The sequence below is a fragment of the Verticillium dahliae genome, genomic scaffold (genome assembly GCF_000150675.1).
Source record: "Verticillium dahliae VdLs.17 supercont1.17 genomic scaffold, whole genome shotgun sequence".
NCBI classification, from domain to species: domain Eukaryota; kingdom Fungi; phylum Ascomycota; class Sordariomycetes; order Glomerellales; family Plectosphaerellaceae; genus Verticillium; species Verticillium dahliae.
Window position 1 is genome coordinate 53,487 of NW_009276936.1, and position 13,068 is coordinate 66,554.

Below are 13,068 nucleotides of genomic sequence, written 5' to 3' on the forward strand. Positions count from 1 at the left end.
AATCCGAACCCCGGTCTGCACACAGGCGGGCCATTTGCGTGCGTGCGTATGTGTGTGTGCGTGTGCGCGCCCGCGGCCGCTTGCCTGCCTTGTCTCTCTTGGCCCATCCTCCCCATGCTTCCCTGAGGGGCGCCTCGCGACGCTCTGGCCTCTAGGTTGTCTTGCTTTCTCCGCCGAACAACTCCTCTTTCCTCTCCTCTGCGCTCTTGTTGTCTTGCCTTGCTAACCTGCATGCTTGCATCGTGCAGCGCAAATGGCTGCCGCGATTGAGAGTCAGCAGGCTGTTCCTCTGCCACCCGATGGCCATGACGGTTCATCACCATCCACCACTACTCGCATCGTCCCCATTCCGACCCCGACTATCCAAACATCTGCCCCCTCGCCGGGAGATCCCATGGAGATCACGATGCCCACCACCGCCGGCGGTCGATCGCCCCCCCATTCGCAAAACGGCACCAGCATCAACGGTGGGAGCAACAACAATGGCAATGGCAACGGCAACGGCAGCGGCACCCCAGAACCAGGCGCGAAGAACACGTCGCCGGGCGCATCTCAACCTGCTAGCCACATGAGCTCCATGCCAGCCCCGCCGGCGGCGGCGGCGGCGGCTGTGCACCAGCCAAAGATTGTGCAGACGGCCTTCATCCACAAGCTTTACAAGTGAGAACTGCGACGGTGCCATGTGGCGTGCTGGTCTGTTGCTAACACGGCTCTAGCATGCTGGAAGACCCAAGTATACAGCACTTGATATCGTGGTCACCTACGGCCGAGAGCTTCGTCATGTCTCCGTCCCCCGATTTCTCTAAAGTTCTTGCGTACGTTCTTGCCAGCGATTTCACGAGCAGACCTACGGATGGACTGACCACTGGGCTAGGCAATACTTCAAACACACCAACATCTCCTCTTTTGTGCGACAGTTGAACATGTATGGCTTCCATAAAGGTCAGTTTGCAGTCTCGCCCGGCCACCAAGGTATTCGCATGACAACTGACGCGCAGCAACAGTGAGCGATGCATTCCACACGGGCAATCCGGACATGGCACTTTGGGAGTTTAAGCACGGCAACGGGAACTTCAAGAGAGGTGACCTCGTGGGTCTACGAGAGATCAAGCGCCGGGCGTCGCGTCACGCGCTCGTCCACCGCGACTATCCGAACACCAAGCCCAGCACTTCGCAGCCAGGCACACCTGCAGAGCCCATGCCTCCGCCACCTCCAGAAAGTGCTGAGACGAGGGGAGGCAGTGTCGAGCACGCTTTGTACGATTTGAGCATGCGCCTTCAACGAAGCGAAGAGAGTGCGCACTTCATGCACATCAAGCACCAGGCCGTCATGGAAACAATGACACGATTGCTGCAGTTCAATCAGGAACTTTCAAGAGCGGTCTTGGGTCTTGTTCCTGACCAAGGACATCCTGTTTACCGAGACGGCAGGTTACAGTACTTCCAATATAGAGTTGCTCCAGCACTAACTGACTATTTCTAGTCATCAATCTGCAGTCCGAGATGCACCGTCAGGCTGACCTACTCCGGTCTGTCGACGAGCCTGAGCCGCCGTTCTCTGCAAGCCGTTCGTACTTTTCCAACATTGAGAACGCCCCCGTCTCTCCACGACAGATGCCCCAAGACGACCCTAGGAGGACCAACCTGACGGTACCCTCGGCACGAGGTCAGGGGAACTTCCACCGACCGCCAATCCCCTCAAACCTGTCTATCAGCACGCAACGACGCTACAGCTCCATCGGATCAAACACCGCGCCGCAATCACCTTCTCCGCTGCGAGGAGCACCGCCACCTCCCCCGCAACCCCACCCGCTCGCACAGGTTGCGCACTCGGAGATTGATCCGCCTCCGGGAAGTCTTGCTCGTCGGCACACCTCGGCAGATATTCGGGCTCCCGGATGGCAAGGCAATCCACCATTTCCGTCATCCGGACCGCCATCGACGCATTGGCCCTCGTCACCAAGCCGCGTCGCGCCAGAGGATCAGCGCATTCGGGACTCACTTTCGACGTACTCTTTGCAGTCCGCCTCCCAGCATCATCCGTCATCGAGGCCGGCAACGCCGCCGCCGCCTTCCAACTTCCACAACGGCGGTGGAGGCGGCGTTGGTGACGGCCCGTACTCTTTTGCTGTTTGGCATGGAACTCGGCGAGCCGCGCTAGTCTGTTTGTTAAGACAGCTCGCTTCCTCCCCTCAGCGCGGAATCATGGCGCACTAGTGAACGCGTAGTATTTCTGTAACGTGACGATGAGGACGAAGACCTCCGCGGCGACGATGACAGGAAACGCAAACGGATGCAGTGATATCGTCTCTCCGCAACCGCATAGATACGAGCCACTTTGCCTGAAGATTGAGATGCCGGTACATCATGTGACAGTATTGACGATATCACGATGGGTTTGCTTTTAGATTCGGAGCACATCCAACTGGAGTCGGCCGACAGGGAACAGGGTGGATGGAACATTAATCATTGACCTGCGCCGAGATGGTGCCATCTCGGATCGGGAAACGAATCACGAAAAGGATATTGCCAATTAATTGCCCTGCCCGGCGAACGTCAGCGTCTGCCTGAGGGTTCGCCAAAACGCAAGGAGCCGCTCATCAGGCTTTCGCAAACCTTCGTGGCCGGTTCGCCAGTACGTGGACTGAGGCGATGCAGTCGCCCGCCATTCCCGACGACAGGCTTGACGGGAGATGGTGCTGGCAGTGTACAATATATTGTCGGTGAGACGGAGGGACTTTCTCATATGCTCGTATATCACGAGGTGATGACTCCGTTGGACGAAGGAGGAGTCGACGGTTTGTAATATCACTCGTTCCATAGTTGTTGCGCAGGAGTAACCCCTGGGGCGATAAGGAAATTCACACTGCGTGTTGATCTCCAACTGTAGCATTTGTAAATTGTTGTCAAAATGTGTGCCGGAATCGTTGGCGAGGAATTACATTTGGACTTGGTGAAGTTGATCTTGAATTCAGACAGAAGGAACTGGCTATTCCGCTCTCGTCTTCGACTTGTTCTTCGACTTTTTTTTCTTCTTCTTGCTCTGCGCCCCATCGTTCATCTCAGCCACGGCTTTCGTCAACGTTGGCGGCTCTACCACGGGTTCGGCCTCAACTTCCGCAACACCGATTGTCGTGTCCGGCTCTCCATCGTCCATGTCCTCATCCCCAGCAGCGTCGCCTTCTTCCTCGTCTCGTACCTCAGCCTGCGGCACGACTCTCGCTCGTTTCCGTCGCCCCACCCCACTTCTGCCCTCGTCATCGTCGCTCTCCTCGACGACGACCCTCCTCCTGACGTCCTGACCCCGCCGCTGCTGCTCCCTGCCTCTCTTGCCCAGCAATTTCCGCCCGAGCTCCCTCGTCGCCGCGTCCGTCTCCGTCTCGGCCTTGGACGGCCTGTATCCCAGCCCTGCATTGATGGGCTCGAAGCGCAGCGCCGCGTCGTCCTCGTGCGCCGCGCGGATCTGGGCCATTGTCGGGCCGGCGCCGGGGGTCGTCGCGGTTGAAGGGGCGGAGAAGCCGGCGCTGGACGCCGCGGCGGAGGACGAGGCGGAGGGGCGCTGGAGGCTCGGGTACTTTGCGCGCATGGAGGTGAGGAAGCTGGCTTGCTTGGCTGAGGCGAGGGCGATGCGGTTGTAGATTGTGTTGAAGTCGGTCGTTGTCGGTAGGGGGCCGGAGGATGGGCCTGTGTTCGTGGGGGCCATGGCTGCGGATTGATATGAGGAAGGTGTCTATGTGAGAGGTCTAGCCTCCTGAGGGGCGAAGGAACAGACGGCCTTGGATGTCGTTGGGCGGTGGTATCGCCGGGTTTGGGCGTGTTGGTCTCTGCACACAACGGGCTGGAAATTTTGGCGGCCTGTGATCCGATTAGAGCTGGAGAGCTTATCGGTTTCGTGGATGGATCTTCTGCTCGGCACGTGGTCTGTGCTTTCGTGGGACCCCTCCATCAGGTTCCATGTGGGGCCAACCCTTCAGTGCCATGAGCGCGGGGTTCGCAGTGTTGGACCAACGGCACTAACCCAACCACTCGTATTTCCTTGTGTGCGATGCCCTCAAAGGCGACTGTCCGAACTCAATTGAAAGCCAAATCCAATAGCATCTCCACGTGACTGATACTTTTATTCACCCAGTGACATCAGCGGCAGCAGGGCCTGCAGCTTCATCTTCGTACCTCGTTCCATTGTGAAGGGCTTGTATCGCAAGTGCAAGTAAGGTAAGATATTCCGAGCGACTGTTGTTGGCACTTCTTGTTTCCTGTTTCGTCTTATACTTCTCCTTTCTGGCTAAGCCTCTTCGTCGGCCTGGTCATTACGTCTCTTTATCCCACGACTGGGAAACTGGAAATGAATGTGCTCCTCGTGGACCTGTGACCTCGGCTATGTGTAGCTCAGGTTCATCTCGTAGTTTGAAATGGAGTCATAGTACATCCTAGAAACTTTGTATTTGGCTTGAAACTCGCTTTTTGCATCAATAGTTTTGTTGCGTGAAACCATGCTCTGCAACAGTGCAACTTCGGATCAACTTGAGAAGGTATCACAACCGAATCGGAAGTTTCACGAGCCTACTTGCTTATCTTGCCAACGAATCAATAAATTCAAACAAGGAATATCTAGTACGAACATGAGTGCGGGTGGGGTCAGCATCGGAGAACCCAGCCTCAACTCGATGTGTAGTAAAACTCCATGTACACCAGCTGATGTTACTGCAGGGCTTCTGTGAATGAGAGGTGAGTATGTTGTAAGTCAAATTACGCAGGCCTCGTGCTGTCCATGTTTAATATTTACTTGTCAGCTTTTCCGTCAACTGTTACAAATTCGCTTTCTACGAGGGAGCTCAGGAGGGACATCGGACGCGAACACCGCAATCGCCATTTGTAGGGGATACAACTTCATTTAGTATACACGTATAGCTACTGTATTCACGCCACGTCCATTCAGTATTCACTTTGTAGAATGCATGGCATTAAGCGGATGGGCTAATATCGTTTGGAGGGTTGTCTGAGGCTGACTTCCTCACCTAATTGAAGCCATACACATGGCCTTGTTTTGTGACAAAGGTGACACTTCGCATTGTCTATGCGTCTCGTGGTACACACATAGCCGGACCGACTGCCGCTCTCTAATCTGTGGCGCATCAGAATTTCCATACTGCGGTCTATCGCTGCTGAAATGACTCGTGCCTGCTATCGAAGTCGAGAGTATTTTGCAGAAATACAAAGCAACACAGTTGACATCCAGATGTAAAAAGGAGTCCGAAGACACGAAGCCCCCGAGCACTGCGCTTGTGCCTCGACCTCAACCAGTGAAGGCTAAGGGTGTCAGATGCCAGCCGGCCTCTGTCCTTGGCGAAAGGTTCAGAGATCCTTGGGCTCTGCTGAAGAATGCACCATGATTTGTAGCGCTAGACCTCCCAACAATGTCTTAAGCCGCCTCGTTTAGGGCAACGAAAGATTGAGAGCAAGTATTTATACAGGGAAGGCTTCGACGCGGGGTTAAAGGCCTTGTTGAGGAATATTGCTGCCGACGAGAATTCTATCTTACCTCCCACGCAGATCTTTCTTTATACAGCGGGCCATCGCAGCCTGGCTGGCGTGTTATCGACATGCTGTTAGCACTGTTGTGCTTCACCTGTTTGCATTCCTTCCTCAATACCATGCTCCTTTACATAGCGCAGAATTATTTAGCTAATATTCACCGCTGTCACGGGTGTTTTACAAAGGTATCCAAAAGATTATGAGGACTGATCGACTTGCTTTGAGTCAATGCTAGAAGAGTGGAATCTCGATAAGCAAGCCAAGAGATGTACGTGGAATGAGACTCTCTAGGGGCTATTACAAGATTGTGTACAAGCGACTTCATTGTATTTGTGGTAGGTTACTTGACTCTAACAACAACCATGCCCAGCACATCATCGGATCTTTACCGTGAACATTCATTCATTGAACATTCTCAACGTACTGAAAGCATTGAGTGAAGCTCCGGTTCAAATATGATATGAGGTGCGTACCACGATGACTGATAGGTGCAATTAGAAGCAGGTCGCAAGATGGAGCTCTGCGCACGCTCCTGGGCTGCCAGTCGTTTCTCAGTACAGCCTATGGCCTTGATGCAGTACATATATCTTAAGATCCATCGGATAGCTGAGGCTTGAGCCAGCTTACCGGCGTATGAGCTGTCATTAGGCCATTTTAGGGTCAGACCGTAGCAGGACGACTGTGAATTGCACTCGTATTTAGTGGGCGCTTGTATCGGACCATGTTCGTTACAGCCAGGTATCGTTAAATTGGTTGAGCGACGGCTCAGCTCTTGCTCTACTCGACTGACACGTGGCCATTGAGAGGTCAGAGAGAGGACTTGACAAGTCTTATTCCCGGGGTGGGTCAGGAAAGCTTGATTTTATCAAAAGGCTTGTGGTAACATCAGGTCGCATTGTTCTCTCAATGGAACAGCTACGTGAGCTGCACATACTTCAAGCATACCTCGTCGACTGTTTATATGCATGGAGGCCACGGGCGGCTAGGTTCCACTGCTTTCGCAGGTCAGTGGTGTAGAGCGTTGGCAGTCGTAGTAACCTCCCTCATAGACAGTTGGCCAACATGGTGTTCGTGCGATGTCATGCTATTGCGACTTTGATCTGAAGTCGCAACAGCTAGACGACCGGTCTCGGTGCCCACCGTTGACGATGCCGCACAGATAAGCTTAAGATAGACTCGCATCTGCCAGCGCCAGAAATGCAGGGACGCACGATTCCCCACAAATGGCCAGCGGATCCTCCGGAGCTTGGCTATGGTGGGATGCGCAGACCGACTTCGGTTTCGGCATGTCACTGTGATAACCGGTGTTGCAAGAAGGTTTGGTTTCCACTCGGGCGTGAGCATGTGACCAATTCACCCAATGCTATAGGCTTGTCGTAGATTGCCATTGAGGCTTTACGTATGTTTTTCGGTCGAGCTGCCCTGTTTTGAGGAGGGGCGAGGAAGGGCGCATGGAAGGGCGATGCTGCGAACAGACAATGGCCCGCATCTTATCCCGCCTCCGGCGCCTGACCTCACCTTGGTCTGACTCTTGCCCCTCGGGATTTTGCGCCGCTATCTGGCGGTAAGACGCGATGTTGTTGAGAGAAGCATCTCCGATGGCGGATCAGTCCTTGAGTCCTGACACCCGGACGATCATCCCAATTTCCCTCGGGCCCCCGACCCTAACGACGCATCGGCCATTTCCGCCGCCTGAAGAGGAAGGTTGACAGGGCCATGCACATCATTGCCAATCGCTGGAGCGCCATGATCTTAGCTTGCGGTCGGCACTGGTGTTTGTGGGGTGTGGGTTAAGCTGGCCGAAAAGGGGGGGAGCGAGATAACGTGGGACGGCCCCAGCTTCTCACTGGCCTTCAGCTTGATGAGTCGCGGGACGAAACGATACTAGCCGCTCACAGCATCGGCACCCAAACGGCCCAACAGCCAATGAAGAGGGCATCACGCCCGGCGAGTAATGAGGGGTATTCGATGGCCGGATCTGCGAATGGGCCGCGATGGTGCACCAAAACAGACTGCACTGCCGCGGGGGTGGGATGCCATCGTGCGCTTGCTTCTGGCTCCGATAAGTCGGGTTTCAGGGACGAACAGGAGGGAGCATGCGACATGCTGCAGAGCCGACTGGCCTTCCCGTTTAATGCCACCAGCTGATGCCGACCCTGGCAGGGAGGCATTATCTCGAGCCGTGGCAGATTTTAGGTTCTTCGGGATCGCCCGCTGTCTCGTTGAGACTGGCATGTGGTGCTACGCGCCAACTCAAAGAGGCATGTCATGTTCACAAAGGCAAGCAATGGCTATAAAGCGACGACGATCTCGCTCCCTCTGGTGAACATGTTCCTAGAATCAAGCTCCCAGCCTCCAGCCTCCAAGCTCCAGCCTCAAGCCTCACAGTCACTCCTCGCCTCGCTCTGCCTCTCGATCAGCATCATGAAGTTCTCCTTCTCGCTCTCCGCCCTCCTGGCCGGCACTGCCGTGCTCGCGAGCCCTGTTCCCGTTCCTGCGCCTGTGAGTCGAGTGGACCTCAACGTCCCCTAACCTTGGTAATCGGCCCCTCAGCTGATGCGAGACCTCCAGCCTGGAATCCCCAGCGCCGCTACCGCCCGGACCCAGCTTGCTGGTCTGACTGTTGCCGCTCTGGGTCCTCAGACCGGATACAGCCGTGATCTTTTCCCTCACTGGCACACCGTCTCTGGCGCTTGCAACACAAGGTACTACTTATGCCCCGCTCGTCCCACCCTTCTTGAACGTGGATCGGAGACAAGGCCTTTTTCTTGAAGCTTTACTTACATTTGAACAGAGAGACTGTGCTGATCCGTGACGGCACCAACGTTGTGACGAGCTCCGCCTGCGCTGCCACCTCTGGCACCTGGGTCAGCCCCTTCGACGGTGCCAGGTGGACTGCCGCGTCCGACGTTGACATTGACCACATGGTCCCCCTGTCCAACGCCTGGAAGGTACGTGACCTAGACCCCTGTCCCGGACGATTGACGAGAAACCTCATCTGTTTCTTCATGCCTTGTCCGCGGCGTTCCACCCCACTTTAGGACCAGATGTGCTGACTATCGTCCAGTCTGGTGCTGCTTCTTGGACGACGGCCCGTCGTGAGGCTTTCGCCAACGATCTCACCCGGCCCCAGCTTTGGGCCGTCACCGACGACGTCAACCAGGCCAAAGGCGACAAGAGCCCCGATGCCTGGAAGCCCCCCCTGACCAGCTTCTACTGCACCTACGCCCGCAGCTGGGTCGCCGTTAAGAGCTACTGGGCCCTCACCATCACGTCAGCGGAGAAGACGGCGCTGACTTCCATGCTTAACACCTGCTAGATGTTGGTTGAAGTTCGCGAGAAGGGAGGACTGCTGGGGTACAAAAGCGGGACAGTACATTGATGTTTGTTGAACGGCCATGTTTCTCATCCTATGTGGGAGCATCACGGGATTGTCCTAGCTTCCATCTTCAGGGGTCCCGAAGCTACACCGCTGGTTCTTTGAGCGGATATGTAGGAAAAGACATACTTGGACTTACAACGACAGCAATCTTATCATGAATTGTGGCATGGTTTGGGTCAACATTCACGGTGAATGATCAGGAAGAAATCTCAGATCCTGGAGTTCCCTCGGCCTGGCATGCAATTGAAAATATTGCGAGCGTGTCTTTGTCAGTATCTGATCGCGGGTTCCTTCGATTATGGTTAAGGTAGCTAGCGGGTGCCATCGCTCGGATATGATGGCATGTCGTTGCGCTGAATTGTTCCGTTCACCTCTGGTGTCAACTCGTTGAACATTCTGGTTGCCTTACTGCGAGACTGATCAGGAACTCTGACAGCTGTGGCAGTGGTGAAGGGAGTGGAGACTTTATCTCGACAATTTCCTGTTGTGACGCGCAGGTTTGGTTGGAAGATAGCGGACTTCTTATGCACTATAAAACTTGGACATCCACTTCTCCTCAAATGCTTTGGCTGAGCTAACCCAATGAAATGGGCAAGCTTCCAAGACATCGCCATACAGTATGGGTAAAAGCTATGTATTTTATTGCCTTGATACCGAAATAGACTGGTTTACGCGCGCGTTTGTTAGACCAATCACAAAGCTGTAGTCGTCCTCATACCCTTCCGTGTCCGAACTACCTACTTTCTCAAACTGACTTTCATCAAAGTCCAAAGTTTCGTCTTCATAGAGAGCGGAAATTGTTCGCTCGGAGCTGCACCTAGTGTTTTCTTCTTTCTTTTCCTCCCCGGAATCTCACTGGCGTTGCAGGAACTCTCAAACGACACCGCGTCTCGGTGACAACTTCCCGATCGGCCAGTTTTGGGCAACACATCTCGAGTGCAGTCATGACCGCCTCCCCTCCACCCACCCCACCGTCGAGGCCCGTGAGGGATGACGAGCGAAGATTACATACCATCAACTTGCCGTGTGAATGGCTTGAAGACTACCGCCCCGGTGGTTGCCACCCTGTCCATCTCGGCGACAGTTTCAAGGACGGCCAATACAAGGTCATCCGGAAGCTCGGCGATGGCTCCTACTCAACCGTCTGGCTGGCCCGAGACCTGAGGTACTGCAATTTCTTCCCACGAACCTGTAGATGATCACAACTCATCTTTCTTCAGCAACTGTAAATATGTCGCCATGAAAATTCTCGTTTCAGACATATCGGCATCCACAAACGAGGTTCAGATTTTGCGCCAGCTCAACGGCATCGCACCAGCACAAGGGGCTCGGCATGTCACACAGCTGCTAGATGAATTCGAGCATAGCGGACCTAACGGCATCCATAAATGCCTTGTGTTCGAGCCGATGGGTCCTAGTGTGAATTCGATGGTCGAAGAGCTGCCGCAATTCAACCCGCGCAAGTGGGGTATGAAAGTCCGATATCCGCCACAGATGGCCAGGAGTATCCTCAAACAGTCTCTGCAGGGCTTGGAGTTTCTTCACGGTAACGGCATCGCTCACGGAGACTTCCAGCCGGGAAACATACTCTTTGCCCTCAATAACATCGATTCAAAGCCCGAGGATGTGCTCCGTCAAAGGGAAGATGTACAAGCCATGTCCATCTCAGATACGGTACGGAGATTAGATGGTAAACAAGACAAGTGGGCGCCTCATTATCTTTGCGTTGGGCAGCCACTGGTCCGTTTTACCTCCTATGCCGAAGACTTCAAGATCAAACTATCCGACATGGGTGGAGGTCAGTAACAATTTCCAATTCCGTCTCTTTCTCATTGCCTTACAGAAGCTCATTCACGCTTGACAGCATATTTCTTCACGAATCCGCCAAAAAAGCCTCTTGTTCCGCTGGGCCTCCGAGCTCCCGAGTTGATACTTGGTGATGGACGCAACAATACCCTTGACGTTTGAAGTTTTGGCTGCCGTATCTTTGAGTTGGTTACCGGACAGCCCCTCTTCTGCATTCCAGGATCGGATTTTGAGGATGACGATCATATCCTTGCACTCACCGAAAGGCTCGGCCCCCTTCCTGATGAGCTATTCAAACGGTGGAGGACTTCTTCGTTGTACTTTACACCGGAAAGAAAACTCTACAATTGTCAGCTCGGGGGAGTGCCGCAAGGGAAACAGCCGCTTCTATTGCAACAAACATCCATGGAGGACTTGTTCGATCAGGCGGGCCCGGAAATTGATGGGGAGGAAAGCCGTCAAGTGAAGGCACTCATCCGACGGATTCTTCAGTATGACCCCACGAAGAGACCTTCGCCTACCGAAATTCTGGAGGATCCCTGGATGCGCAAGAGCGGCTCGCTTTAGTCCTACTGTGTTAAAATCATATCTGCAAACTTCATGCCAGCCTCGAGATGACAAGGGCCATCATCCTAGGTAGGTTGACCTTTTGTATAAAATGGTGTCACTGTGATGATACTTGCCTTGCCAACCAGTCGTGGACCCACGACTGAAACAGTTAAACCTACCTCGTATGGACTTGTCAAGCTTGAGCTTTCGGCACAGCACAGTTTTGGTAGTCCGTTTCCGGCCTCGGCACGGAACCCGAGTGAAGCTCACAGCTTCTTCTCAACAATTTGCGTCCACCGCAGCTGTTCCACTAGCTGCCGTTGCCTCTATTCTCTTTCTCATTAACCGATGTATGTAGCTTGACAAACTTTTGAATGGTTGTTGATTATTATCATGGTTTTAACTTACACCGCCTCTTTCATATTGGGAGGAATGTCTCAAGGGCCACAAATTGTCCGACCAGGTACCTCCGTTCTGCTTACCAGTTCAAAGTGAGCCAGCGTTATCTACCCAATTTAAAAGAGAACTCAAGAACGAATTCTATGTACATAAGCCAGGAAACCCATGGAATAGAAATCATCGAGTTGCCCAGGTTGGCGATATTAACAGCCTTGCCAGGCAACATGGGACCTTCTTGCTCCGAGTTCTCCAAGTCAATCCAGGGCAGCCTTCGCGACGAAGTCTTGATGCCTTATTTGACGGAGAACACCCGAGTCCGTGTTTGGTGTCTCGATTTGCTGATCTTTGGCGGCGACCTCGGCAAGCTGACAACTGCCGTCTTGGGTTTTGGCAGCGAGGTCGATACAGAGCGGCTCTAGCAACGGCTCTGGTTTGACGCCCATGATTATGGCTGCGGACTAGATCCGGCTATCTTGAAGTCTGACTCGTCGGAGATTCAGCAGCTGACAAAAAGTTCGCACCGCTCTTCCCACCATATCCTCCTCGCCTCTCTTGAAGCAGCCTGTGAATTCGGTACGGCCAAAGGAGTTGCCTGCCCATTAGTTAACGGCCAGTAATCAGAGCGCTGGATCTCTTGAAAAACGAGCGGCTGAGATCTTCCGAAAGGGCACATCGAACTTCTGTACGAAGTGGCATCATACGTTGAGGAGGCATATTGATATGCCGTGTCGAGTTTTTAAGAGATAGGAGCAACCTTGTGAAGGTTGAGACGGTAGCAGGATGCCGACGACGGTACGGCCAATGGCATGCTTCTCAGGTTGAACAACTCTCTTTCTAGCATTCTGATGCAATGAGTCCTTTCGAAGCGTTATAAAGCACTTCCGTCACTTGCATTCTAAATGGAAGAGTCGCTACCATGCAATGGCGTATAGGCTGATGCGCCCACTTTGGGTGTCAGGAAACCCTGCAGAGCCACGGCACAGTGGGCTAGTCAGGGCCTAAGGGTTACGAGAGCGTATATATAAGGGCCGCGGAGGGCCCTCCAAGCTGCAGAGGGCTAGAATTTAATTATCATACCCCTCTACTTATTATCTATTACCTGCGGTGCTGAGCGGGCTTTACTACTTATGTGAACCATGATTCATTATTGTAGCTGTGCCTGAGAGCTATGAATTAGTAGGATAGGTGATATAAAACTTGTAATGATAATGATGCTATCTCTCTGATCACCGCTACCTATATGAATCAGATATACCCATCTAATTCACAGATCATGTAAGCTGTGAAACACGTGCTCCTGGGAGCAGTGGATCCCATCCCCAGTGATCACCATATCGGTGATCACCAACCCGGGCAATCCCCCAATATTTATAGGCCTGGGGCCTACACCTCTATGAATG

The 13,068-nt window shown here is 53.5% G+C and overlaps 4 protein-coding genes across 4 annotated transcripts; 3 read left to right on the plus strand and 1 right to left on the minus strand.

Moving 5' to 3' along the window:
• Window positions 1-253: 253 nt before the first annotated feature.
• Window positions 254-2,217, plus strand: VDAG_07492 (flocculation suppression protein; the record flags this gene model as incomplete). Its single annotated transcript, XM_009656397.1, has 6 exons — window positions 254-660; window positions 717-815; window positions 875-942; window positions 1,005-1,257; window positions 1,367-1,431; window positions 1,484-2,217. 6 exons carry the CDS (start codon window positions 254-256, stop codon window positions 2,215-2,217), a joined length of 1,626 nt encoding a protein of 541 aa, XP_009654692.1.
• A 772-nt stretch (window positions 2,218-2,989) lies between these two features.
• VDAG_07493 (uncharacterized protein) lies at window positions 2,990-4,180 on the minus strand (the record flags this gene model as incomplete). Its single annotated transcript, XM_009656398.1, has 2 exons — window positions 2,990-3,705; window positions 4,171-4,180. 2 exons carry the CDS (start codon window positions 4,178-4,180, stop codon window positions 2,990-2,992), a joined length of 726 nt encoding a protein of 241 aa, XP_009654693.1.
• Window positions 4,181-7,956: 3,776 nt separating this feature from the next.
• Window positions 7,957-9,052, plus strand: VDAG_07494 (uncharacterized protein; the record flags this gene model as incomplete). The annotated part of the gene is made up of 4 exons (XM_009656399.1): window positions 7,957-8,034; window positions 8,104-8,237; window positions 8,327-8,483; window positions 8,600-9,052. The coding sequence occupies 4 exons, from the start codon at window positions 7,957-7,959 to the stop codon at window positions 8,849-8,851; spliced, it is 621 nt and encodes a 206-aa protein (XP_009654694.1). The 3' UTR covers window positions 8,852-9,052.
• An 806-nt stretch (window positions 9,053-9,858) lies between these two features.
• On the plus strand, window positions 9,859-11,287 carry VDAG_07495 (serine/threonine-protein kinase SRPK3; the record flags this gene model as incomplete). The annotated part of the gene is made up of 3 exons (XM_009656400.1): window positions 9,859-10,079; window positions 10,135-10,712; window positions 10,941-11,287. 3 exons carry the CDS (start codon window positions 9,859-9,861, stop codon window positions 11,285-11,287), a joined length of 1,146 nt encoding a protein of 381 aa, XP_009654695.1.
• Between the last annotated feature and the right edge of the window lie 1,781 nt (window positions 11,288-13,068).